The sequence below is a fragment of the Microcebus murinus genome, chromosome 19 (genome assembly GCF_040939455.1).
Source record: "Microcebus murinus isolate Inina chromosome 19, M.murinus_Inina_mat1.0, whole genome shotgun sequence".
Taxonomy (NCBI): domain Eukaryota; kingdom Metazoa; phylum Chordata; class Mammalia; order Primates; family Cheirogaleidae; genus Microcebus; species Microcebus murinus.
The window spans coordinates 37,401,508-37,428,855 of NC_134122.1; the positions used below are offsets into that span (position 1 = coordinate 37,401,508).

Sequence of the window (27,348 nt, forward strand, 5' to 3'; positions counted from 1 at the left end):
CATCACGCACACTTGTAGTATGCACACCTGTAGTACCACCTACTTGGGAAGCTGAGGCCGGCGGATCGCTGGAGCCCAGGAGTTTGAGGTTGCAGTGAGCTATAATGACTCCACTGCACTCCAGCCTGGATGACAGAGTGAGACCCTGTCTCCAAAAAGAAAAAAAAAAAAAAAAAGAACTGGTGTTAACTCATTTAATTCTTATAGCCATTTATAAGGTAAGTATCTTGATGAGGAAACTGAGATACAAAGAGGCTGGGTAAATTGCCTAAGATCATGCAGCTAGTGCCAGCGGTCAGGAAGCTCTCAGGATGTGAATCCACTTGGGCCCTCTGGCTCCAGTGACCATGCTCTAACTCTACATCCAGCTGCCCCGTGCTGGGGTCAGGGTTCATGAACAATCTGGGCTGGCCTGAGTTAGGAGTCAGGAAGAGAAGAAGGAAGCACCCTGAGTTTTCTTCCCATCCGACTGAGAGAGCCTTCCAACACCTGTAAGAAAGGTGGGCACCACTGTAACCGTTTCTCGAGAAGGCAGCAGGCCTAGAGAGGTGCTGGGGTTTGCCAAGGCCCGTGGTCAGCAAACAGCACAGGGCCTGCCCCTCAGTGCCCAGCCTTGCACACACTTTCTCTGGCGTGGACACAGGGAGAAGGTATTTGAATCCCACCTGGCCCTGGCCTGGGAGAATGGCAGGGAGCTGAAGTGAAAGGTGGGAACAGTTCCAGAATGATGGTTCCAGGCTGGGAGTGAGTTTGCTGCATGCCAGACTGTAGTCTAAGCATTTTTACATTTGCAGCAACTCTGAATTTTTTAGACAAGGCACAGATAGCTTAACTCTCCAAGGTCACTCAAGTAGTAAGTAGGGGAACTCTGGCTCCATGGCTGAAGCCTAGAGACAGACAGAGACCACTTCAGGGTCGCACAGCGACAGCCCCAGAGCTAGGAGTTGCTGGCTCCCTGCCAGCCGAGGAAAGCAATGACACCTGACTCCTGGCCAACTGGGGGCGGAGCAGAGGTGGAGCCGGGAGACCCAGGTGGCCTCTCAGAACCAGAGCACAGGCAGCTGAGTGCAGCAGCATGAAACAGAGCTGGAGACCAGGGCTGCTCATCCTGGGAGTGGTGGTCTTCATAGAGGGTAAGCCACCTGTGTGAGGGAGGCGAGAGTGCTATGACGAGGGTGCAGGGGGGAGCCTGCCTGGAGGGCACCAGTCTGCCTGTGGCGATGTAACTGCGTGTGGCTCTGCCTGTGGAGAGGTATATGTGGCTACCTGTGTCAAAACAGGTGGGATTTTCTTGGGCTGGGTTACCGTTTGTGTGTGCAGGGACTGTCCACAGCTGCCTGTGTGTCTGTGTGTGGTGCTGCCTGTGTGCGTACCTTCTGCCCTGTCTGACGCTACTTCCAGAACAACCTCAGGCAAATTCTGGGCCCCCTGGCCTCAGTCTCCCTTTCTTTACCTCGGACCTGTCTCTTGGCTCTCTTGGCCCAGATGTTTCATGGGTGTATTTGTGTGTGCCTGTGAAGGGGACCAGGCAGGGCACGGATCCTTTGGGAGGACCTCTGGCGGTTTCTGGGAAGGTGCGGGAATTTGAGTCGTTAGAACAGGGGTGAGGTCTCAATTTCTTGGGGCCCTCCCCGACTTAGACATGACGCAGGCCTCTAATCCTTCCTTTTAGGCCTCCACGGCTTAGGGGACAATTAAGCTAATGCTTTGCACATACACAGGCTGTCCCCCTGACTCAGCGGCGGGGGCAGGAGTCGGGGATTCTGAAGCCTGGAGGAGGATTGGCTTGGGCCCAAGCTGAACCCCAAGCCCTGCTTCTCAGGCCCAGGAGTGCTGAGCACAGCTGAGGGAGGAGAACTAATTACTGAGTGTGTGCTGAATAGGTTCCAATAAAAGCTGTTTCTTGGCCTCACATAAATATTTTCATTCTGGGAGGGGCTGGTGAGGTAGCCATAGAGTCATGGTCAAAGACCCAGGGCCCACCCCACTACCCACCCCGTCCATCAAGCCTGGCCAGGCAGGTGAGCCTCCCCCAGGTCTCACCTGTATCTCTCTCTTCCCAGGTCTTCAAGCAGCTCAGCGTGGTAAGCTCTGGGGATGTGGGTGCTGGGCCTTACTTGGGTCTGGGTTGGGCCTGGGGTGAAGTCAGGAAAGGGGCCTGCTGTCAGCCTGACCCCCTCCTCTCCACAGCCTGTGGACAGCGTGGCCCTGGTCCCCCCAACCCTCAGGAGGGCAACACAGTACCTGGCGAGTGGCCCTGGCAGGCCAGCGTGAGGAGGCAGGGAGTCCACATCTGCAGCGGTTCCCTGGTGGCAGACACCTGGGTCCTCACTGCTGCCCACTGCTTTGAAAAGTGAGTCATGGTTGGGGACAGGCAGGGTCTCTGGTTTTGGGGGTGGACAATTTGTCTCCAAGCCCCACAAGACTGGCCCCTGCCCCTAGAATAACAATAAAGTACCATTTATTGAGAATCATATTATCAAGTTAATCTTAACAAAAACCTTTCAGAGTAGAAGCTTTACAAATGAGAAAACTGAGATCGAGAAGAGGGAAGGACCCATCTTCCCCCTGTGCTATCTCCCATGGTGTCCCTGTCTCCCCTGGCATTCAACAGCCTGGGCTTTGTCCCTCCCCTTCCAGGGCGGCAACAACGGAACTGAACTCCTGGTCAGTCGTCCTGGGTTCTGTGCAGCGTGAGGGGCCAGGCCCAGGGGCTGAGGAGGTGGGAGTGACTGCCCTGCAGCTGCCCAGGACCTATAACCACTACAGCCAGGGCTCAGACCTGGCCCTGCTGCGGCTCGCCCACCCCACAACCCACACACCCCTCTGCCTGCCCCAACCTGCCCATCGCTTCCCCTTTGGAACCTCTTGCTGGGCCACTGGTTGGGATCAGGATACCAGTGACAGTAAGTGGTGTCCCAGACTGAAGCCCAGAGAGGCATTCTGCTTGTCCGAGGTCACACAGTATCAGCTCCCAACTGTCCCAGCTCCCTTGCCTCCCAGAGCCCAGACTCTGCCCCAGCCCCTTCTCTTTTACTAGCTCCTGGGACCCTGCGGAATCTGCGCCTGCGCCTAATCAGCCGCCCCACATGTAACTGTCTCTACAACAGCCTACACCAACGGCTGCTGGCCAGCCCAGCCCGGCCTGGGATGCTGTGTGGGGGTGCCCAGGCTGGGGTGCATGGGCCCTGTCAGGTCTGATGGGGAGGAAAGCGGAGGGGAGCAGAAGGGAAGGGGCCAAGCCTTGGGCTGGGGGTTCGACCCACAGCGATGGGTGAAAGGGCTGCAGTCAAAGGGTAGGCTGCGCAAGGCTGGGATTCAGGTGTCTGTCCTTGGCTCTGTTGCCCGGCTCCAGGGAGATTCTGGGGGCCCTGTGCTGTGCCGAGAGCCTGATGGACACTGGGTTCAGGCTGGGATCATCAGCTTCACATCAAGCTGTGCCCAGGAGGACACCCCCGTGCTGCTGACCGACATGACTGCTCACAGCTCCTGGCTGCAGGCTCGAGCTCCAGGCGCAGCCTTCCTGACCCAGAACCCAGACAGCCCGGAGACAAGTGATGAGGACAGCTGTGTAGGTATGAGCAGGGGGTGCTGGGAGTGGGACATGTAGGTGGAAGCCACAGTGAAATAAACATCAGTTCAGAATACACAAGTGATACAAGGTGTCCACACGCCGCCAAGGGCTAACGAGGACACTATTAAGGTCCCCTTTCAGCCCCTGGGATGGGAAAAGTCCCCTTAGGGCTGAGAAACATAGGTGCTTTGGAACATCACAGTTTTGGAATTTAGGTAAGAGGAATCTCTGAAACCTGACTGAAGGATTTGGGGGACCAGCGAGACTGGACAGGGCAGGGCTCCCAATCAAAATTCTGGCATTAAGTGACTGACATGCAAATCCAATGCAAAGTAAGTTCTGAGACGGAAGTCATATCTCGATGGTAAGAGAAGCACTAATGAGCCAGGAATACTGGAGCCAGTCCCAGCCTGGAGGGTACAGACGGGTGGGGCAAGAAGTTGTGAATAGGAACATTCCATGAGGCTGGGATGGGGTCCTTGAGACCATGTAGGTTAAAAGATCAGGCCCTGGCTTTGGAATCCCAAGTCTGCTCCTTGCCTGTGGTTACAGAGCTAGAAAGTCACTTAATCTCTCTGGAACTTTGGTTACCTTCAGTAATAAGGGTAAAAAATTTAAGGATATTGGGAAGATTGAATAGAAAGTAGGAAGTGTATACTTAGCACAGGGCCTGGCACACAGTGAGCACTTAACAAGAAGTCAGATGATGTAATGTGTCTGTTTCAGCCTGTGGGTCCCTGAGGAGAGAAGGTCCCCAAGCAGGAGCTCCTTCCCCATGGCCCTGGGATGCCAGGCTGAAGCACCAGGGGAAGCTAGTCTGTGGCGGAGCCCTGGTGTCAGAGGAAGTGGTGCTGACTGCTGCCCACTGCTTCATCGGGTGAGCCCTGTATCCCTCTCCTTTGTGCCCCCTGCCCCTGATGGCAGCTTTGTCCCAGTGCCATTGATGCTGCCTCTGCACAGGCGCCAGAGCCCGGAGGAGTGGAGTGTAGGGCTGGGGACCAGACCAGAGGAGTGGGGCCTGAAGCAACTCATCCTCCATGGTGCCTATACTCACCCAGAGGGGGGCTATGATGTGGCCCTCCTGCTACTGGCCCAGCCCGTGACACTGGGCCCCGATCTGCGGCCCCTCTGTCTGCCCTACGCTGACCACCACCTGCCTGATGGGGAACGTGGCTGGGTCCTAGGGCTGGCTCGCCAAGGAGCAGGTATGTAGGACCAGGGCCACTGGGAGCTGTTCATCTAGCCTAAAGGCTGCTGAGGCAGCTGGGTCTTTTTCCTTGCCCTACAGGAATCAGCTCCCCCCAGACAGTGCCTGTGACCCTGCTGGGGCCTAGGGCCTGTAGCCGGCTACACACAGTTCCTGGGGGTGATGGCAGCCCCATTCTGCCAGGGATGGTGTGTACCAGTGCAGTGGGTGAGCTGCCCCAATGTGAGGTGAGCTCCAGTCCCCCAAACCTTACTCAACAGACCTCTGGCATCTCCTCACCCTGTAGTTCAAGAGACCTTCTAAGCCAGGTGTGGTGGCTCATGCCTATAATCCCAGTGACTTGGGGATGGAGCTGAGGTGGGAAAATGGTTCAAGTCCAGGTGTATGAGACTAGACTGGGCAATATAGCAAGGCCTCATCTCTAGAAATATTTTCTTTTAATTAGCTGGGCATGGAGACAAACATCTGGGCATCCTAGCTACATGGTAGGATGAGGCAGGGGGATCACTTCAGCCCACAAGTTCAAAGTTGCAATGAGCTATAATCATGCCACTGTACTCCAGCCTGGGCAACAGAGCAAGACCCCCCCATCTCAAAAAAATAAAAACAAAAAACCAAAGAGAAATAAAGACATCTTCTACCAGGATTGGCCTCTAGCCCTGCCTCTCACCTGAAACTAGACCTTTGGTAACTAGCCCCCAAACAGCCAGAGCTTCAGCCCTTAGCCCCTCTGCTGCACCCCACAGCTGCCTAAGAGGAAGTGTCACCCAGTGTCAGTGACACTGAGTGTCACCTGACCCTGACAGGGCCTATCCGGGGCACCATTGGTACATGAGGTGAGGGGCACATGGTTCCTGGCTGGGCTGCACAGCTTTGGAGATGCCTGCCAAGGCCCTGCCAGGCCCGCAGTCTTCGCAGCACTCCCTGCCTATGAGGACTGGATCAGCAGTTTGGACTGGCAGGTCTACTTCGCAGAGGCGCCAGAGCCTGAGGCTGAGACTGGAAGCTGCTTGGCTAACATGAGTATGTGGCCCTGGGGCCTCCCTGCCAGACCCTTCCTCTCCAGGCCCCTTCTCTCAGTCTAGGGAAAGTACTGCTCTGGGTACCTCTGGCTGCCCTGGGTGGGGTTCAAATCCTGGTTTTTCTCACTGTGTGACTTGGAGCAGGCTTCTTACCTCTCTGAGCCTCAGCACTCTCTCCCATCTGTCATGCGGACCAAGACAGATCCTGTTCCTTCAAGGGAAGGAGCAAAGTTGAGGATGAAACCAACCCTACTCCTTCTCCCTCTGTCTCCCTGACAGACCAACCAGCCAGCTGCTGACGCACAACTCTGGGCTGTTCACAGGACATGAGAACACATCCAGGCAGTTCCTGCCTCACCGCCCCTGTGCCTCCCCATCCCCGACCCATGTGTGGCTCCAGGCCCAGGGGCAGGCCCCAAAGCCCAGGTGGCTGTGGGCAGAAACCTGCCCAGGACCAGATGCCCCCATTCCCCTGCAGGACAGGGATGCCACCTGCGATGCTCCCACACCAGCCCTGCTGTTCCATGCAGGCATCTCCAGCTTTCCCTGCCCTTCCTCCTCTCAGATACAATCACGCCAGGCACATGTTTTGAAAATTTCTTTTTTTGGGGGGAGCAATTTTCCTTTTTTTAAAACTTAAATAAATTGTTACAAAATAGACTTTAAAAAATAAGTTACAAATGTAGCAAAAGTCTCCCCTTCCACAGGCAACATTCCCACCCATGGCGCTCTGAATCTGCCTCTCCCTGGTGTTGGGATCTGGCTGGTGAGGGTGGCCCAACATCTTGGCAGAGGCTGGCACCAGGAAGAGCATGGTGACAAAGGCTGGGGGAAGAAGGTCCTTCAAGGACAGGGACATGAGGAATGCCCCACCCCCTTCGTGGGAAAGAAGCCAGAGTTGGGTCCTCTTCACACAAGGAGAGGAGAGAAGAGATGGGGATGCCCAAACTACTCCTGAGCAAAATGTGGAGATCAAGCCCCTCCCTGCTTGCACCCCCTCCCTAATATTCTGATCTTTGGAGACTTGAAATTCAGAGGGAGAAGCTGAGGTCTGCAGGCCACTGGGGTGAAGGGTCCAGGAGAGGGGTCGTGGGTGTGGGTGTATGGGGCAAGGACAAGTCCCCTTTGCCCGCCGCTGGTGCCACTGGGGCTCCTGGGGAGAGAGAGAGGAGGTCACTGACTGAGGGGGCAGACCCTGCACAGCTTGTAACCCCCCCAACCAGCCCTGTGGGCCACTCCCCCCTGCCCATGCATGGCCCCAGAGGCCTATATGAGAACCCAGAAATCCTATACTCCCAATTATTTTCCCAGCTGTGGCTACCGGGCTCCACTCATTTCCCTTGAGGTCATAAGGTATCTTTTATCCTGAAAGACATCCCTTCAGCTCTCAGGGGACTCTCACCCACCATCCCCTCCTTCCCTGTCAAGGGCCCACCATCTCAGGGACACCCACCCCTGGTGGCTGCTAGATGAAATGGGTCCTCGTCTCTACAGTAAGTAGAGAGAGAGCAGGCCTAGGGCTTGCTGAAGGAACAGGCTACCCCACACCTCCACAGCCTCATCCTGCAACAGGGCAGGGCGGAGGCCATTCTACACGAGATCCCTCTGATAGAGGATGTGAGATAGGGGCTAATGACTGTTGTTGCTACAGCTGGGCCTGGGCTTCAAAGAAACAATTATCTGTGACTCAGTCCTCCAGGTAAAGGTGCACAGCAGGGGTGAAGGTGGAAAGGGTGGTTTAGAGGGATCCTAAAAAAAAAACAAAACACAGCAGCAGAGGGAGGAGAAGAAAGGGGTTGAATAAAGAGAAGGAGAAGAGATGTGGGCAATACTGATAGGAAAGGAACAGAGATCTAGTTTTTAAGAAAAGAGGAGGAAGGACAAGAGACAAGGTGTAGGAAGGACAGGGAGTTGGGTGCCTACCAGTGACCCAATTTCTGTGGCCAAGTCAGCAGTGAAGCCATAAAGCCCATGCCCCATTCCTCATTCCCTGGCTCCCCGCCTGCTCTAGGAAAGAACAGAACCTAGACCAAATCAAAGCTCTATCTTTTTCTGGAAATCATTACTTTACTGGCTGAAGCAGGAGGGTTTCCAGATGTGGTAGCCAGATGGTACCCAGCTACCTTCCCCCCAAAATAAAAAGACCATTCCTCTTTGGCTACAGTAAAGCTGAGGAGCCCAAGCAGCTGCCCCTCCCGCTGACTACCCCCCACCCCGGCACTGCCCCAACCCACCATGCCATCAGACCTGAGGTGCAGACCTCAGCTGCTGCAAAGGCGCCATCCTCACACTAGTTTTGTCACTCCACATCCAAGCCCCCGGCTGCCTCGAGATCCACATGACTCTCTCCTCTCACTCTGTGCTCCCCCACCCACCTTGGGGCCTGATTTCACCCTCCACTGTGTGCCCACCTCCTTTTAGGACCCTTCCATCCTTTGCCAGAGCCCGCTCATGCCCCCGTACCAGAGCTGGCCACTGTCCATTCTTCCTGGTGCTGCTGCTGGTGCTGCAGGAAGCTGATTCGGCGGCGGAAGTGGCGGGGACAATGGGGGCAGGTGAAAGGCCCCTCCCGGGGTGCATGGACCCGCCCATGGCCCTCCAGCCGGGCAGCTGTCCGGAAGGCCTTGCCACAGATACTGCAGCGGTGGCGCTTGGGGTCCGTGTGGGTCCTGCCATGGTTCTTAAGAGAGAGCAGGTTGGGTAGAAGTTTGGGGCACAGGGAGCAAGGATACAGTCCCGTGGTATGGGCCTTTTGGTGGTTCAGCAGGCTGCCAGCATGGCGGTAGGAACGCCCACACTGGGCACAGCGGAAGGGCCGCTCCTTGTCTTCAGCCACCATGGACTTTGCTCCTTGCTCTCCGCTAGCTCTCTCAGCATTCTCTCCTGAGGGTCTGGGGGCTTCTGATGGGGCCTCCTGGGCTTTCCCTTGACCAGTGAGACTCACCTTGTCCTCCACAGTTCCAGCTTTGGGACCTCTGGCCTCCTCTGTCTGAGCTGGTACCTGACTGTGGCCCCCAGCATGAGCCTGCAGGTGGCTAGCCAGTTCATGATGGGACTGAAAGGCCTTGCCACAGTCAGGGCAAGCAAAGGTCTGGGCATCTATGTGGTTGTGGCTGTGGCTCTTAGTGGCCACAGGATTCAAGAACTCCTTGGAGCAGAGCAGGCAATAGTGTCGGTCGGTCTTGTGGGTATTTTGGTGATTCAAGGGGCTACCTGATTGGCGATAGGTTTTGCCACACTGGCTGCAGGAAGAGGGGTGGCTCTCTGGCTGAAGCTGAGAACTGTTGTCTCCATTGTCCCAGCTATCCATGTGACTGAGACTAGGTCCATTGGACTGGCTGTCACCAAGGTGGCAAGGACTCCTGGGGACACTGTCCTCTGATTCATCTGGCTTGGTCAGTACCTGACCCTGAGAAACCCAACCTCCTTCATGATTCACCAGTCCCTTGTCTCCTTGCCACCCATCTGCCTTCCCCATGCCCCAGGACAGTGGCTCTGTGGCTTCTGAATCTGCTGCCCTGATGGGGCTCTGATTGTGCTCCCCTGGCCTCACAGCTCTGTCCTCCAGCTGGAGTACTGACTCAACTCCACCTAATCGGCCCCCTAGAACATGGTCATTGGCCAGGTTCCCCTCACTGCCCTCTGTGCCATTTGGGCCTCCCAGACCACTGGCCAGCTCCCGTTCTGTCTTCTCCTCATGCTCTCGCAGATGCCGCTCCAAAGACCCCCGGCTAGGGAAGCCGCGGCCACAGAGGGCACAGCGCACAGTTGACCTCCGGGACCGTCCAGCCCGCCGCCGCCGACTCTCTGAGTGTAGCCTTTGATGGTCTTTCAGAGCCATGCGGTTGGAGTAGGTCTTGGGGCAGGTGGGGCAGCTGTACTGGCCTGTCTCATGGCTGCGCCGGTGGTTCAGGAGGCTGCCAGCGTGGCGGTAGGTCCGTCCACATTGCCCACACCGGAAGGGACGATCTTCCCGAGTCAGCTTTCGGGTACCCCCACGCCGCTCAACGTGCACCCGCTGGTGGCTGGCCAGCTGTTTCCGAAGGCGGAAGGCCTTCCCACACTCACTGCAGCGGAAACGGCGGGGATCTGCATGGATGCGCCGGTGGTTCTTGAGGGACATGAGGTTTGAGAAGCCCTTGGAGCAGGCCTGACAGCCGAAGTGGCCAGTCTGGTGGCTCTGCCGGTGGTTGATGAGGCTGCCGGCATGCTTGTAGGACCGGCCACACACTTCACAGCTGAAGGGCCGCTCAGCACTGGCCTCGGTCTGGCAGCCCTTCTCTGCGGTTTCCAGCCTCGGTTCTGTCTCCTCCCCCTTCACAGTGGTCTCCTCCCATGCCTCTTCTTTCACTCTTGCCACCTCCTCCAGGGGCTCCACTTTAAGTTCTTCCTGCAGCTTATCTACTTCTGCCAGCCCTGGCCCCTCCTCTGCCATGTTCTGGGGCTCGCTGATGCCTCCTGCCTCTGCAATGGGCCCCACCTGGGGCTCTGAGCCTTTGCAGCGAGGATGGTTCCGCAGATGATTACGATAGGCAGCCAGGTTGGGGTAGCAGCGGGAGCAGACGGGGCAGATGAATTCTCCAGTCTGGTGGATCTTACGATGGTTCACCAGACTGCCCCCATGGCGGTAAGTCTTGCCACACTGGTTGCAGCGGAAAGGGCGGGGCTGAGCCTCTAGCAAACTTTCATCACCCTGCACGCAGAGGCTGTCGACCACTGTGGCACCTACTCCCTCTTCAGACTTTGTGTCTCCATCCTCTCCAGAGACAGAGGTCACTGTGCCCTCTAAGACACCATCTGCAACCATTTTTGTGGCATCACCTGATGCTTCCAAGGGGCTGGGAGCCTTGTCTGTGTTAGTCCCAGAATTTTGACTCTGGTGGTGACGCTCCAGGCTCCCTAGGTCATCGTAGGTCTGGCCACAGCAGCCACAGATGTGTCCATAACCTGCTCCATCCAGCGCCTCCACCTCCCGCTGCAGCTGATTGAGGAGCTCTGCTTCCGAGAGCTGCAGTGGTGGACTCTCAGTAGAGGCAGCCTCTGTGGCTCCTTCCTCTTCCCCCTCCTCCTCTGAGCCCTCAGTCATGCCAGAGCAGTTGTGAGCCTGGCGCCGGTGAAGCCTATAGCCCGCCCGCCCAGGGAAGATCATGCCACAGAGGCAGCAGAGGAAAGGCTGTGCTGAGGCTGCCTCCCCAGGCCCATGGTTCTGGAAGTGGCTGCGTAGGGCAGGCAGAGAGTCAAACTCCTTTGGGCAGAGGGAGCACTGATAGATGCCTGGTGGGTGACAGGGCCTGTGACTCAGGAGGCCAGTAGCATGGGGGAAGGAATGCCCACAGTCAGAACACGTGTGAGCATCCTCAGCCTGCCAACCGGCAACAACTTCAGCAGAGTGAAAAGATGAATGGGGCTGGCCAGTGAGTGGTTTCTGGTCTTTGTCCACCCCAGTGAGGCCATCGCAGAAGCGAGTCCCGTTGCTTTCTTCATCTACTGGAATATCCAAGTTGTCAAGGAAACAGGCCTCCTTCCTTTCCAGTCCTTCCTCAGTGCCTGTGTTCTTATCACCCTGGAAACAGGACTCATCCCTCTCAAACCCACTCTTGAACCCTTTGGATTCAGCCTGCAAACAGTCCCTACCACTTTCCCCTTTGGCCCCACAAGGACTTGCCCCTGAAGGGTCTTGGGGAGAATCCAGACTGTTATGGTCTTCCAACTCCTGGGCCCAGTTCTTCCCTGATGGGAGTTTGCCTTGTCCCCCCGCACCAGCACTGCCAGCCCGCTTCCAATGCCGCTTGCTCCGCCGCCGACTATGGCGTCGCAAATGGTTCTTCATGGCAGCCATGGTGTGGAAGTGCTTGGCACAGGCTCCACAACTGAAGTCCCCTGTCTGGTGGGTCTGCCTGTGGTTGATAAGGCTACCAGAGTGGCGATAGCTCTTTCCACAGTCTCGGCAGGCAAATGCCCGAGAAGGCGACACCTTGGTATCTGTCCTGCTATTTTCCCCTTCCCCATGAGTCAGGCCATGATGTTCAAGGCTCTCAGCATCTTCAAATAGCATCCCACAGATGCTACATATCTGTGGTGCTCTCCTATCTGCTATTGGGGGGATATCAGTGGTCTCTTCTTCATTTTTGCACACATGCTCCTGATCTGTGTGTGGGGCTGCCTCTGCTCCCACTGGGTCAGGTGGGAGTTCCACCTTGAGGTGGCTGGGAGGGCCCTCAGTTCCTGGGTCTGCACTTCGGCGAGCAGCCTTACAATGTACCCGCACATGGTTGCGCAGGGCCATAAGGTTGGGGTACTTTCGGGGACAGAGCGAGCACTGGTACTCTCCTGTCCGATGGCTGTGGCGATGGTTCACCAGGCTCCCTCGGTGGCGGTAAGCCCGACCACACTCATTGCACTTATAGGGCCGATGGTCCAGCATGGTGGTGGGGATCTCTTTCTCTTTGTCGGCAGTGTCAGCCAGCAGCAAGGAAGCTGGCGACACTGATGGCTGAGCATCTTCCCCAACTCCTTGCCGGGGTCTGTGGTGAGCCCGCACGTGGTTTTTGAGGGCAGCCGCATTGAACAGCTGCTTAGAACAGATTGAACAGGGATAGACACCTGTCTGGTGGCTCTTTCGATGGTTGATGAGACTCCCAGCATGGCGGTAAGTACGCCCACAGTCCCCACAGCGGAAAGGCCGGTATTCTTCCAGGCCACCATCCTCCAGCTCCCCAGAAGTGCTGAGTTCTCCAGTGCCATTGAGTATCTGCATACTACGGAGCTGGTCCGGGCTGCTCTCTTCTATGTGCCCATTGGTGGTGGGAATCCTTTTCTCTTCCCACAGTGGCTCCTGCTTTTCACCCTCATGGGACTGCTGGTGTTCTAGCAACTCCCGGGGGAGCCGGAAAGCACGAGGGCAGTGGGGACAGTGGTAAGGCCGATACTGAGCATGGAGTCGTGAGTGGTTCTTCAGAGCCATGAGGTTAGAGAACTCCTTGAAGCAGATGGCACAAGGGTAGACACCCAGGGTGTGGCTCTGGCGATGGTTGGTGAGGCTCCCAGCATGCTTGTAGGTCTTGCCACACTGACTGCACTTGTACCGCCGCTCCTCCTCAGCAGGAGGGGACTGAGTGGGCTCTTGGCCTCCTGTAAAGTTCACTACTGATTCAGCCAAATACTGTTCCAAATTGCTAAGAAGGCTGCTGGCTGGGGTGGGGAGAGGTGGGGCTCTGGCAGGGTTGGTGGCAGGCTCCCAGGCCTCTGCACCCTCCCCAGGATCTGGCTGGCTTTCCCAGCCTTCTCTTTGTCCAGTGGGTGGATCTTCCCAAGTACCCAAAGCTGCCCTGGGGTCAGGTCCAGACTCACAGTCAGGTGTCTCTTCGGTATGTTTTGTCTGGTTTTCCCAGCCTTCCCCAGGGCGAAGCCTCTGGCCCCAGGAGTCAGTAGGCACTGTCTCACCCTGGAGGCATGGAGTGGCTTCTTTGTGGCGTGGGGGTCTGCGCCTGCGGCGGCCCTCAGGAGCATGAGTCCTCATGTGGCTCTTGAGAGCCATGGGATTGGTGAAGTCCTTGCCACAAGTGGTACAGGGGAAAAGGCCAGTCTCATGGGTCCGGCGGTGGTTGACTAGGCTTCCTGGGTGACGGTAGCCCCGCCCGCACTGTTGACAGCGGTAGGGCCGAGGGACGCTGTCAGCCTCCTCACTGTCCTGGTTGGAAGATGGATGGAGCAGTTCTCGGTGCCTTGACAGTTCCGGGACACTAGGAAAGTGGCGCTGACAGTCAGAGCAGCTGAGTGAGAGGGGCGTGTCCTCCATGGGGAATGTGGCAGAAACCTGAAAGTTCAGGAGGAGTAGACAGGTGGCAGCAGCATCTTCTTTTGGTGAAGGGGCCAAGGCCTAGGAAGAGGGGGCAGTGGTCAAAAGGAAGACCTGAATTAACCTTGCCACTTGGCTCTATGAGCAACAAGTTCATCTGAGGCCACTGAGAGGTTCCCCAAGCATCAATGTTCAGGACCTGCTTTCTACCTGATCTAACCTGGAGGCACCATCATTTAAGGCCTCCCTGTACATAAGCTTCCCCAAATGGGACCTACTTAGGCTTAAGCCATCCCTACAAGTATAGATAAGGAAACTAAGGGATGAAACCTACTTCTTTTTATTTTTTTCAAATTTTTAATGTCCATCCTAGTTTGTCCTAAAAATCCTACTTCTGATCAGAGATCATGTATTATCATGTTGCTCAGACCAGATCCAAAAAATATTACTGTCCCTAACCCTGTGCTCTCTATAATTCTGAAACAAACAAAATTTCCTGTGACATCTTAAAAGGAAACCAGAACCTTTTTTAAGACCTTTCAACAAGAGAAGTCCAATCCTTCCTCCTTCACCCTTCAGCTAAATAGAATAGCCTAGATGCACTAAAAAAGCAGATACTTTCTCCAGTTGACAACTGAGGACCTGAGAGGAGAGGTGAAAGGTCCCCTTCAGGGAAAGGGCTAGCTTGTTCCCCACCTCCCTAGTCTTTTCAGCATCACAAGGTCTCCTTTCCAAAAGACTCTCTTGGCCACTTCCTCAACCTACTTCCCCCAAACCCAAACTATCTTTCATCTTGGAAATCCCATCCCATTTCAAGTTAGACTTTCACTTCATTGCCTACCTTTTTAGCTCCCCTGGCTTCTTACCTTACCCTCATCAACCTTTATCATGTTTTCTTCTACCCCCTCTCTTAATACTGATGATGATGACAGGAACTCATCATGCCGAGTGTTACCATGTGCCAGGCACTGTGCTAAGTAAAATATATTCTTTGTGTCACCTAATCCTCACAATACACTGCAATGCCTGTTACCACAGTTTACACACAAGCAAACCCACTGAGGCAGTCTTCACTGCAAAGCCCTTGCTCTCTCAATAGCAGCCCCTCCTGCCACCTGCATCACCTTGTCCTTCTTCAACTTTTGACTCCTCATTCCCATGGGACCCCAATACAATTGCTATCCCCGACTCTAAAGCCCCTCACTGAACCTGCCCCTCTGAACTCTCACCTGACAAAGAGTCCCCGCCCATAATCAACCACCAATGAAGTCCTCTGACCTCACTTATCTCCTCTGCCAATTTCCTCTGAGGACCCCCTACCTCTCACCGGCTGCCCCTTCTGTTCCCGCCGCGGGCGCGTCCGTTGGGGACCCTGAACGGGAGCGCGCCTGCGCACTGGGACGCTTACCCTAACTGCAGCCGCGCGCCCCAAGGGGTGGCAGTGGGGGGGCTCTCGCGCTCCCACACAGGCACACTCAGCCAGGGTTCCCGGGAGGCGGGAGGGGAGGAAAAGACGAAAAGGAGAAGGGGGAGGAGGAAAGAGGTAGAAGGAAGAGGGAGCAGCTGGCACGACTCAGGAGTCTACCCCCAGCTCCGCGGACACTACACTTCCTATTGTTACTAGGAAACAGGAAGTGTCCTAGGTGCAAAAGCTTCCCCGCGAAACTTCCGCCTCGGGAACACTTCCTGTCCCGCCTCCAAGTTGCCTTTCCACACAGACACACTTCCGGCACTGGGTTCTAGCTCGCCTGACTCTGGCTCCGCCCATGTAGGTCACAGAAGTGAGCTTTTACGCACTACCTTAGCCACACTTCCGGCAAGGGCTGCTAAAAATCATTTCGGTGCATATTGAATAAGCGCACAAGAAAGAAAGCATTCTGCAGCCCTGACCACAGTACTTTGCTGACAATTTTCGGAGGACTCCCTGACTCTTCCCAAGATAGATGGAGGAAGCTTCATTAAAGCTTCATTAAATCCACCCCTCGCTATTAAAGGAAATGTGGAATATAAGCGGATTTAGGTACTACGAAGCTGGAGCATGGCCTTGCTGTCCTCCCACCTTCTAGTTCTTGGAAACACTTCCGGTGGCCTGTCCCAGGCTGGGAATAGGCCGGTGTATACCATCAACGTGCCCAGCGTCTCCTCCCCTTAGGACCCCCAGAGACCTCTTGCAAGCTATTTCTTCGCCACCATAGGCTGGAGGTTCCCCCACAAATTTTTCCTTCCTCCCTAGCCAAGAAAGCTCCTTTCACTTCCGCTCGCCGGCCCGCCTCCCATCCCCTCCTCCCCCCGCTGGGTCCTAGCGCCGGCCCCTCTCTAGCCGTGTCCCAGGCTCCATCAGAGTGAGGAGTCGCCGCTGACACCACGGAGCCAGCCCAAGTCCGCTCAGGTAGGAAACGCCTGCAGGAAGCCGCGAGGGCCCTGGATGGCCCTCGCGCGGACGCGAGCCAAGCTAGCCTCAGTTTCCCTGTGGGCGCCTAGGGCAGACTGGGTTGGTCCAGCGCGGGCGGGGCGGGTGGTGAGCGGCCTCAGACGGGCTCCGGGCCCAGCAGGTCCTAGAACCCGCCGGTTGTCTCCGCTGGCCGGCTGCTGCGGACGCCTAGGTTCGGCCAGCGCGGCTGCCGACCTTGCGCGGTACGGGCCCTGGGGTCCTAGAGCCCGCCATGTTGCGAGCTTTTGTCCCAGCTGCGCGGCCTGCTTAGCAAGGTCCCTGGCGCCTGTGGCCCCCCTCCCCGGCCGAGGCCCTGGTCACCCCTCCCGCGGTCCTAAAGAACGCCATCTTGCAAGCCTTTGTCCCACATTCGGCCCTCCGTCCATTCATTTGTTCATTCTTTCATTCTTCCATCATTCCTTCTTGCCAGGTTCTCCGAGGCTACGTTTTCCGAGGGCTTATAACCAAACTAGTCAGCCCAGCTTCCTGCCCTGCAGGGGCCGCCTGCCTAGCGGGGGTGCTGACATACAGACGGTTGCAGGGAGCGAGGAGCGCTGGATTTCTGCAGCTGGCCCCCTCATCAGCGCCACTGCCTCTCGTAGGCCCTAACGCCTTTCAAACTCTCACATGCTTGAGGGGCCCCATTTTACTGATGAGGAAACTGAGGCCCAGAGCGCCGCAAGGGCCTTACCTCTCCTGCCCATTAAGTACACCTGAGGGCACTGGGGAACCAGGATATTTGAAGGATGTAAAAGAGTTTTCCCATGTGATAAGGCAATCAAGGGCTCCTAAGGAAGAGGGAATTGAATTGCATATAGGGGTGGGAAGTGGCTGGAGCTTAGATCGATGTTGGGAGGGAGACACTGCTGCTCTAGCTGAGTCCAGACAGTAGGTTGGGATCAGGTTGTGAACTGACCAAGTTGGAAGCCTAGGAGATAATTAGCACTCACCTCTGCACAATTCTGTCAACCACAAGATCTCTCATGGCCTATGAGGCTTGTGTGGTGACTACTTGTTTAGAGATAGGGAGACTGAGATGAATCCTTTTTCACCTCATCCCTGCCCCAGGGTCCTAGCCTAAGCTTTTTGGGAATTGAATCTCTTCGTCCCTGGTGAGACAGCAGAACTTCATCCCCCTCTTAAGCCACTAGTGAAGCAAAGACAGAGTTCCATCACCACAAGAGCGAGCCCAGTATGGAACATTGGAGCAACAGCTAGACCTTGTGAACTTGGAAAGGCAGACAATTTCAGTTAATCAATAGTTATTGGCCAGGCATGGTGGCTCACACCTGTAATCCCAGCACTTTGGGAGGCTGAGTAGAAAAGGTTGCTTGAGTCTGGAAGTTCAAGGCCAACATGGACAACATAGTGAGACCCCCCATCTCTGTAAAAAATTTGAAAAATTAGCCAGGAGTGGTGACGGTACACACCTATAGTCCCAGCTATGTGGGGAGCTGAGGCAGAGGATCACTTGAGCTCAGGAGTTTGAGGTTACAGTGAACTATGGTCAGGCCACTGCACTCCAGCTTGGGCAACAGAGAGAGACCCTGTCTCTGAAAAAAAAAATAGTTATTGATGGACATTCTTACAGACTCTTACTATGGGGGAGGCAGCGGCTATATAGAGACCTGGGTTCCAGTTGCATCTGAGGTTGATTCCTTCTGTTTGTTTAGGGTCACCAAACAGGGTTCTGGGTCTGGAGGATACAGATAGTCAAAGTTTCCTGGCTCTTTGCCAGAATGGACTTTGGTGCTAGAGACAAAAAATTAACTACCAAACCATAAGATGTGTAAGTGCTAGCAAACCAATAGTTACATAACAGAGTGCAGAAATTTGGGAGTCTGACCACCTGGCTTTAAATACTAGCTGTGACTATGACTACCGTGTTTCCCCAAAAATAAGACCTACCCATAAAATAAGCCCTAGAAGTATTTCTAAGCATTTGCGCAATATAAGCCCTACCCTGAAAATAAGACCTAGTGATGGGAGTGGCTATGCAGCGTATCTGCACAACACATGCATTTTGTCATCGTGGAGCGGTAAAGAAGACGAGCAGCCCTTCTCATCTGCCCCATGAGAGCTCTGTTGCTCAGCATGAGAGATTGGGGCCAATGGTTCTAAAGGAAATAGAGTTGCAAGAAGTTCAGGATGGAATTCAAGGGGTTTGGAGAGTTATGATGTTCCAGAAGACGACTTAACTGTATTTGAATAAATGTAGATTGTTGCACTGTACTTAAAAAAAATAACACATCCCCTGAAAATAAGCCCTAGGTGTCTTCTTGAGGAAAAATAAATATAAGACCCTGTCTTATTTTCAGGGAAACAACGGTAGTTAAATTCTTTGTGGTGTCACTTCTTATAAGAACACTAATCCTATTGGGCCAGCGCCTTACTCTTATTACTTCATTTAATCTTAATTACTTGTATAAAGGCCTTATCTCCAAATGTAGTCAGAGTGGGGTTTAGGGTTTCAATGATTTTGGGGTAGGGGAGACACAAACATTCAGTCCATAATAAAGTTCTAGGCAGCTGTGAGATTAGTTTGAGTAGCATACATAAAATGCTAGAATGACACCTAGCCCATGGTAAGCTTGCAAAGAGTTTTATCCATCTCATATAATGGGTATAGATAAACAAAGAAAGAAAAATGAAAGAAAATATGATATATAAAATTTAAAAGAAAAAAAAAAGAGTCTGGGCATGGTGGCTCATGCCTGTAATCCTAGCACTCTGGGAGGCCGAGGCGGGCGGATGTTTAAGCTCAGGAGTTCGAGGTTGCTGTGAGCTAGGCTGACGCCACAGCACTCTAGCCTGGGCAACAGAGAGACTCTGTTTCAAAAAAAAAAAGAGGAGGGGATAGAGAGTGATTGGACAGGGTAAAGATAGTATTAAGAGAGGTGATTAAGAAAACCCTCTTTGAGGAGGTGACAGGGAGCTGAGACAGATGAAATCCAAGAGATAGCTACACACAAAGATCCTAGAAGAATAGTTCTGCCAGAGGGAACCACTAGTGCAAAGGCCCTGAAGCAGGCAGGAATTTGGCTGTTGGAGGAGAAGAAAGAGGGCCAGTATGGGTGGAAACTAGTGAGCCACGGATGGGAGTGGGAGGTGAGGTAGGCAGGAGTTCAGCAGTTCAGGGCCTTGCTGGTCATGGAAAAGATACTGGTCTTTCTCCTGGAAGCAGTGGGAAGTCTCATAATTTGGCTAATAAACCATGAGTGAATGAAGACTGGTAGAGAAAGGGTCTAGCCCAGGAGCCTGAAGACTTGGGTTTGAGTCCTATGTGTCCTTGTGCAAGTTTTTCCCTTGTGGGCCTTAATCTCAGCAACTGAAAAAGGGGTATAGTAAAGATTAAAAATGCCTATCTCCTAGGAGCTTGTGAAGACTCCTAGGTTAAGGATGTGTGTTTGGTTCCTAAGTGTTGGTTGGAATGATCCAGAGAGTGTGTTTAAAGTCCAGATTCCTGAGTCCTACCTAAAGCTCCCTGAGTGATTATTCTGATTCGGGGTTCACAGACCTGACTTGGAGAAACATCACTTTAGGGAGTGGTGGGTGGAAGAGGCCTTATAAACGGTGAAGTGAGGAGTTAATGGTGGGATTTTTGACAGAGGCCTAGCCTACCTGGCCCTCTGTTCATGCAGCTGGGCATCTGCTGGGACTAGCCTGGCACTCCCTTTCCTTTTCCCTTGGGAAGTGCCTTAGGAGGAGGAATTTAACCGTCTAGCTACCTGGCATGTGGTTCACAGGTAGGAAGACTAAGGCCCAGAGCTGGGAAGGGACAATATAGAGGCCAGAGCTCAGAACTGATGGGCCAAGCACTCTGAGAGGGAAACAAAGACACAAAGGGTGCTGGCTGTGGTCTCAAGGTAGTTCTGCAGGGATGAGAGAAGATACAGATACAACCTGAGCTCAGGGTTCTTATCAGTGTGAACAGCAGACAAGTCTGAGAGGCCCCAGACTACTGAACAAGGGCCCAACAACTTAAGGCAAATTAAACACCTGGATTTAAGTCCCAGCTGCATGACTGGGTCACTGTGTGACCATGGGCAAGTCACTTAGTTCTTGGAACCTCAATTTATTTATCTGTAAAGTGGGGACATAATACCTATCTCAGGAAGATACAAGAGAATTAATTAAGGTAGCACACTCAACAAAGTATCTGGCTCTGAGAAGACTTAATAATTAAGGGCAATAATTATTCTTGTCTCATTTAATCCTTATCCAACCCTGTGAGGTAAGTACTATTATTACCTCCATTTTTTAGATGAGAAAACTGAGGCTCTAAGACATGTAGTAAATTACACATGGTCACATCAGCTGGGAAGTGATGGAGGCAAGATTCAAAGCCAGGCAGTTTGACTCCAGAGGCTGTGCATTTGACCACAATGCTATACCATTGTTCCGGACCTCAGTCCCCTTATCTGTGAAAAGGGAATAACAGAGCTTTTCTCATGGTGTTGCCATGAAGGTAAGTGAATTAATACATGTAAAGAGTTTAGGGTACTTGCCAAATAGGGATTTGGCAAGTGCTCTTTAAATCTGAATTATCATTTTTATTAAGGTGAAACTTTATCAGGCAAACTCTCCAGAGATGGTCTGAAAGGGAGCTAATAAGTGCCTCATCCAGAGATAGGGAGGGAGCCCCTTGAAACTGTAGGAGGAATTCAACTCATCGGGAAGGTTAGAACTCAAGCCCTTTAACTTACCTTCAAGCCCCAGGATTTAGAGGGAAAAGTGAAATAACCAAGTTGAGGGTAGAATGAAATTGTGTGGCATTGGGGCCAAAACCCAAAGGGGAGATGTAGAAAGAGCTTCCTGGGGGAAGTAGGGCTTAAATGAAGGATTGGTTAGGATTTGCAACAACCAGGAAGGACCTGGGAATTTGCATGGTATGATAGAAGCCATGGAAATTTCTTGAGCAGGGGAGAGGAAGCATCACATAGTTCTTTAGAGCAGCGGTCCCCAACCTTTTTGGCACCAGGGACCAGTTTCATGAAAGAAATTTTTTCCATGGATGCAGGTAGGCAGAGGGGCAGGGGGGTGAGGTGGAGGGGGATGGTTTCAGGATGATTCAAGAGCATTACATTTATTGTGCAGTCAAACTGCTCTGCTAATAATAATCTGTATTTGCAGCTACTCCCCAGTGCTAGCATCACCGCCTCAGCTGTAGCTCAGATCATCAGGCATTAGATTATCATAAGGAGCATGCAGCCTAGATCCCTCACATGTGCAATTTATGCATTTTACGGTAGTAGGATTCCCATTCCTACGAGAATTCAATCCCCCCATCTGACAGGAGGCAGAGTTTATGCCAGTGATGGGGAGTGGCTGTAAATACAGATGAAGCTTCACTGGCTTGCCATCACTCACCTCCTGCTGTGCGGCCTGGTTCCTAACAGGCCACAGACTGGTACCGGTCTGCGGCCAGGGGTCAGGGACCGCAGCTTTAGAGAGAAGACTCTGGCTGCGTGGGGAAGTGTGGGGGAATAGTGTGTAGGACTGAGGCAACAAAAGAATGCTGAGTGTAAGGATACAACCCTTTCCACTCATCCCAGGGGCTCTTGTGTCCTCCCTGAGTTAGCCAGGTAAGCTGCTTCTACAGCTCAAGGGGCCTTGAGCCTCTATCTGTATTCCCCCAGCACCCTCCTGGCTCAGCTCAGCTCCATCTTCCTCCTTAACCCCAATGTCATAATTTAGAAGCCACCAACCCCTGAGGTGCACAGATGAGGAAACAGGCCTATGAACATGCACTGATTTCACTGAGGTTTCCTAGTAAGTTATCCATAGGGCTGGAAGTAGAACCTCGGCCTCCTAGCCTCTGTGCACACCTGGCTCCCCCTACCTCCCCTAGCAGCAGCTGCCCCACACTCCTTAAATGGATCTGCCATAATCCTCTTCCCTTCATCCCCCAGGGAGGATGAGCTGGTGTTAAGACTAATGCAGCCATTAATCCTATTTGCTCCCAGCCATGATCCCCAGGAACAGATGGGTGGAGGATGTCTGGGTTCTGGATCAGAAAGTAGGGACCTCAGCTACAGCTAGTAACCCACGCCACGTTAGATCAGATACATTGATTATGACTCAGAGGCTTCTGGCTGCTAGCAGTGGCTCAGGCTGCCTTGACAGTGAGTGAGCTCCCCATCACCAGAGTTATGGGAATAGGAGCCAACTGGGATTCCAGAACACAGGGTGGACCAGGATTCCTGTCTGGGGTGGAGTGCCTTATAGCTGTGTAAAGCCAGGATTCTGTGTGAACAGTTGCTGTCTCTGAGAGCTAACCAACCAGAGAGGAAAAACAAAACAGACATGCTGGGGACCTATCACTTCCAGACAGTGCCATCTACTACATTTAGCCCATTGGCTCTACCCTCTTCTGGTCCCAAGTCTGTCTTCCCGGGCACTTGGAGACTTTTTCAGGCCAGGCCCACATCTGGGTACCCTCTGCATCTGCAGACCCTTTGTCCTGGCACAGTCCTTGGACACTGAGCTGAAGAAGAAAGATGGTGAGAGAGATGGAATCTGGGCCTTCTGGGAACATCAGAGGGCTTGGAAAAGTTCAGAGGTTGAGGGGGGGAGTGCAGGTGGACCTTTTGTGACCCTAACCTTTTCTCTTAGTGCCTCTGAGGTTACCTGGTCCAACTCTTTTTGTCAATAAGCAGATCAGAGAGGAAACGTGAATGCAGGTGTCAGCCCGGAATGCTTGGCAGGAAGGATGTGGGGCTTCTGTGGTTCAGGCTGAGCAGCCCTAAGTGGGAAGTGCAGATATCATAACTTAGGAGGCCTTAAGAGAGTTTTCGTGAGGAGAGAGGGAGGAAGAATTGGATAATTTTGAAGAATTGCAAAAGGATATGTTTTTGGTCTGACCTTGCTTCTCTTGCAGAGAAGCCCCGCTCACCAAGGCCATGGATGTGGAGGCTGGGGAGGCCCGGTCCCCAGCCCCGGGTTACAAGCGCTCCGGCCGCCGCTATAAGTGCCTGTCGTGTACCAAGACATTTCCAAATGCGCCCAGGGCAGCGCGCCATGCTGCCACACACGGGCCTGCAGACTGCACAGAGGAGGTGGCTGAGGTGAAGCCAAAGCCGGAGGCAGAACCCAAGGCAGAGGAAGCCAGTGGGGACAAGGTGTCAGGTTCAGCGGCTAAGCCTCGGCCCTATGCGTGCCCGCTGTGCCCCAAAGCCTACAAGACGGCACCCGAGCTGCGCAGCCATGGGCGCAGCCACACGGGTGAAAAGCCCTTCCCATGTCCCGAGTGCGGCCGCCATTTCATGCAACCAGTGTGCCTGCGCGTGCACTTGGCCTCGCACGCTGGTGAGCTGCCCTTCCGCTGCTCACACTGCCCTAAGGCCTACGGCGCGCTCTCCAAGCTCAAGATCCACCAGCGTGGCCACACAGGCGAGCGGCCCTACGCCTGCGCCGACTGCGGCAAGAGCTTCGCCGACCCCTCGGTGTTCCGCAAGCACCGGCGCACACACGCAGGCCTGCGGCCTTACAGCTGCGAGCGCTGCGGCAAGGCCTATGCGGAGCTCAAGGACCTGCGCAACCACGAGCGGTGAGGGCACCTTCCTGGGGCGGGGGCAAGGGGGGCTGCTGTAACCAATGCAGCAGGGGGTTGAGTCTCAAAGAGCAGAATGAGCCCCTGGGAAGGTGGTGGGGCCGATGGGGTGGAGGGCTGGGCGTGCAGTTGAAGTTGGTGTCCCTGTTTGGATGGGGGCGGGGCAGACCGGCTTGGGATGGAGCTCTGAGGACCAGGTGGGGTCAGCTGGCCCAGGTTCCTGCCTTTGAGGTTGGATAGAGGGTCCTTGGTGAAGCCCAGGAGATGTTCCCAGTCTGAAGGTTTCTTCTTACTGTGGGGTGCAGCCCTGTGGCTCTTAAGGGATTGGGCCTAGGCCCCAGGGATGTTCAGGGGACCCCTAAATTACATCCCAGGCAGGCAACAGGGAGGCAGGTTATGGGTCTGTCACCTTCATGCCCGGTCCAACACGCTCCCACAGGTCCCACACGGGTGAGCGACCCTTCCTCTGCTCCGAGTGTGGGAAGAGCTTCTCCCGCTCGTCCTCACTCACGTGCCACCAGCGTATCCACGCGGCGCAGAAACCCTATCGCTGCCCGGCCTGTGGCAAGGGCTTCACGCAGCTCAGCTCCTACCAGAGCCACGAGCGCACTCACTCCGGCGAGAAGCCCTTCCTGTGCCCGCGCTGCGGCCGCATGTTCTCCGACCCGTCGAGCTTCCGGCGCCATCAGCGGGCGCACGAGGGCGTGAAGCCCTACCGCTGCGAGAAGTGCGGCAAGGACTTCCGGCAGCCGGCAGACCTGGCCATGCACCGGCGAGTGCACACGGGCGACCGGCCGTTCAAGTGCCTGCAGTGTGACAAGACGTTTGTGGCGTCTTGGGACCTCAAGCGGCACGCGTTGGTGCACTCGGGCCAGCGGCCCTTCCGCTGTGAGGAGTGCGGGCGGGCCTTCGCCGAGCGTGCCAGTCTCACGAAGCACAGCCGGGTGCACTCGGGTGAGCGCCCCTTCCACTGCAACGCCTGTGGGAAATCCTTCGTGGTATCGTCAAGCCTGAGGAAGCATGAGCGGACCCATCGAAGCAGCGAGGCCGCAGGGGCTCCCCCGCAACAGGAGCTGGTAGTGGGGTTGGCGTTGCCTGTGGGTGTGGCGGGCGAGGGCTCAGCCGCCCCGGCAGCAGGGGACGGGCTGGGGGACCCTCCCGCAGGGCTGCTAGGGCTGCCCCCAGAGTCTGGGGGTGTGATAGCTACACAGTGGCAAGTGGTGGGCATGACAGTGGAGCACGTGGAGTGCCAGGAGGCTGGTATTGGGGAGGCTGCTGGTGCCCTGGGAGGGACAGGCGAGGTGGGGGGTGAGGAGGCTGACGAGAAGCCCCCGCAGTTTGTGTGCCGCGAGTGCAAGGAGACCTTCTCCACAATGACACTGCTGCGGCGGCATGAGCGCTCACACCCGGAGCTCCGGCCCTTTCCCTGCACCGAGTGCGGAAAGAGCTTCTCGGACCGGGCGGGGCTGCGCAAGCACAGCCGTACCCACAGCTCTGTGCGCCCCTACACCTGCTCCCAGTGTCCCAAGGCTTTCTTGAGTGCCAGCGACTTGCGCAAGCATGAACGCACCCACCCTGTGCCCATCGGGACCCCCACGCCCCTGGAGCCCCTTGTGGCTTTGCTAGGAATGCCTGAAGAGGGGACGGCCTGAAGCCCATGCCCCCCAGTCCACCACATTTCCAGGAGCTCAGCGCCCATGGCGTGCCTCCTGAGCCTCCTTTTGCCCCAGCTCACTCTTAAAACTCCAGATCCTTGCCCCTGGGCACCTAACTTAGCTGTTACCCAGCTAAGAGGGACAGTGGAATCTGGCAGCAGCTGCGAGAGACATGATTCTCTCTGAGCAACACTCATTAAAGCTTTCACTTTGGCACTAGCTTGTCTCTGTGTTCTGGTTGGGGGTCACAGGGTTCAGGGGTGGATAAGGTTCAGTGGAGACCCCTGGATGGGCAGATTAGAAACTGGAAGGGCCTTTGGATACATTGTTTTCCAAAGTATGTTTGAGGATGTCTTGTGACAGAGGGTTCCATGGCCAGATAAGTACAGGAAATTCCCTGTGCCCTTCTAGGGGATTCTTGATCAAAAGTGTATTGCAGGCTGGGTGCGGTGGCTCACACCTGTGATCCTAGCACTTGGGAGGCCGAGGAGGCAGGAGGATTGCTCAAGGTCAGGAGTTCAAGACCAGCCCGAGCAAGAGCGAGACCTCATCTCTACTAAAATAGAAAGAAATTTTCAGGTGTTGGGCAGGTGGGAGAGGGGAGGAGGGGATGGGTATATACATACATAATGAGTGAGATGTGCACCGTCTGGGGGATGGACATGCTTGAAGCTCTGACTCGAGGGGGGAGGAGGGACATGGGCAATATATGTAACCTTAACATTTGTACCCCCATAATATGCTGAAATAAAAAAAAAAGAGACTAGAAAAAAATTAATTGGCCAGCTAAAAATATGTAGAAAAAATTAGCCGGGCATGGTGGCGCATGCCTGTAGTCCCAGCTATTCGGGAGGCTAAAGCAGGAGGATCGCTTGAGCCCAGGAGTTTGAGGTTGCTGTGAGCTAGGCTGACACCATGGCCCTCTAGCCCGGGCAATGGAGTGAGACTCTGTCGCAAAAAAAAAAAAAAAAAGTGTATTGCAGGTATTGATAAGTCCTGTACAAATCTATTTCGCATTGTTTAGCTGGTACTTATTTGACTATGGAAACCTTTTATTGAGTAGTTCTACTTTTTTTTTTTACAGGGTCTTGCTGTGTTGCCCCATCTAGAGTGCAGTGGCCTTGTTATAGCTCACTGCAACCTCAAACTCTTGGGCTCAAGCAATCCTCCTGCTTCAGCCTCCTGAGTAGCTGGGACTATAACCACAATGCCCAATGCCCAGCTAATTTCTCTGTTTTGTGTAGAGACAGGAGTCTTGCTTGCCCAAGCTGGTCTTGAACTCCTAACCTCAAGCAATCTTCCCACCTCAGCCTCCCAAAGTGCTAGGATTATAGGCATGAGCCACTTGTACTACTATCTTTCTATAGATAATGAGCTGAGGCTAAAATTAGTATCTTAGCCAGGCATGGTGGTGCAAACTAGGAGAAATACTTGAGCTCAAGACCTTTTTTTATTTTTTTGAGACAGAGTCTCACTTTGTTGCCCAGACTAGAGTGCTGTGGCGTCAGCCTAGCTCACAACAACCTCAAAGTCCTGGGCTCACGCAACCCTTCTGCCTCAGCCTCCTGAGTAGCTGGGACTACAAGCATGAGACCCCATGCCCGGCTAATTTTTTCTATATATTTTTTAGTTGTCCAGTTAGTTTCTTTCTATTTTTAGTAGAGACGGTGTCTCGCTGTCAGGCTGGTCTCGATCTGACCTTGAATGATCCTCCCGCCCCAGCCCCCAAAGTGCTAGGATTATAGGTGTGAGCCACCACGCCTGGCCAAGCTCAAGATTTTGACAGTTCAGTGAGTTATGATCAGGCCCACTGCACTCCAGCCTAGGCAACACAATGAGACTCTGTCTTAAAAAAAAAAATAGTACCTTTCCTACATGCTGCCATAACAAATTTGAAAATATACTTGGACAAAAAAGGATTCCCATTCAAAACAAGACCCGTAGACTACAAAGGAATAAACCTCACAAGAAATTATCAAAACCTACATGAAGAATATGCTATCTGTGGCCTGAAGAATAAGATAAGAATAAGATAAGACCCAAGTAAATGGAGACATATACCATGCACCTCAATGGAAAGGCTTTTGTAAAAGCTGTGGATTCAAGGCC

At 54.1% G+C, this 27,348-nt stretch overlaps 3 protein-coding genes across 8 annotated transcripts; 2 read left to right on the top strand and 1 right to left on the bottom strand.

Moving 5' to 3' along the window:
- Window positions 1-304: 304 nt before the first annotated feature.
- Window positions 305-15,433, bottom strand: ZNF646 (zinc finger protein 646). Of its 4 annotated transcripts, XM_075995408.1 has the most exons (3): window positions 8,267-15,433; window positions 5,957-6,014; window positions 2,354-2,438 (listed from the first exon to the last, which is right to left on the bottom strand). In XM_075995408.1, exons 1-2 carry the CDS (start codon window positions 13,599-13,601, stop codon window positions 5,968-5,970), a joined length of 5,382 nt encoding a protein of 1,793 aa, XP_075851523.1. In that variant the 5' UTR covers window positions 13,602-15,433; the 3' UTR covers window positions 2,354-2,438; window positions 5,957-5,967. The 4 variants fall into 4 exon arrangements, with proteins under 4 accessions (XP_075851524.1, XP_075851522.1, XP_075851523.1 ...); XM_075995409.1 differs by lacking the exons at window positions 2,354-2,438; window positions 5,957-6,014 and adding an exon at window positions 305-489 and having other exon boundaries at window positions 8,748-15,433; XM_075995407.1 differs by lacking the exon at window positions 5,957-6,014 and having other exon boundaries at window positions 2,347-2,438.
- Window positions 488-6,476, top strand: PRSS53 (serine protease 53). The gene is made up of 10 exons (XM_075995411.1): window positions 488-2,084; window positions 2,191-2,353; window positions 2,641-2,906; window positions 3,041-3,195; window positions 3,356-3,575; window positions 4,301-4,451; window positions 4,535-4,779; window positions 4,863-5,008; window positions 5,588-5,804; window positions 6,083-6,476. The coding sequence occupies exons 1-10, from the start codon at window positions 1,961-1,963 to the stop codon at window positions 6,100-6,102; spliced, it is 1,707 nt and encodes a 568-aa protein (XP_075851526.1). The 5' UTR covers window positions 488-1,960; the 3' UTR covers window positions 6,103-6,476.
- Window positions 15,405-25,458, top strand: ZNF668 (zinc finger protein 668). 3 transcript variants are annotated; one of them, XM_012764154.2, is made up of 4 exons: window positions 15,892-15,990; window positions 20,297-20,500; window positions 22,913-23,581; window positions 24,024-25,458. In XM_012764154.2, the coding sequence occupies exons 3-4, from the start codon at window positions 22,935-22,937 to the stop codon at window positions 25,234-25,236; spliced, it is 1,860 nt and encodes a 619-aa protein (XP_012619608.1). In that variant the 5' UTR covers window positions 15,892-15,990; window positions 20,297-20,500; window positions 22,913-22,934; the 3' UTR covers window positions 25,237-25,458. The 3 variants fall into 3 exon arrangements, with proteins under 3 accessions (XP_012619609.1, XP_012619608.1, XP_075851525.1); XM_012764155.3 differs by lacking the exon at window positions 20,297-20,500 and having other exon boundaries at window positions 15,405-15,990; XM_075995410.1 differs by lacking the exons at window positions 15,892-15,990; window positions 20,297-20,500 and adding an exon at window positions 21,934-22,535.
- Window positions 25,459-27,348: the final 1,890 nt, after the last annotated feature.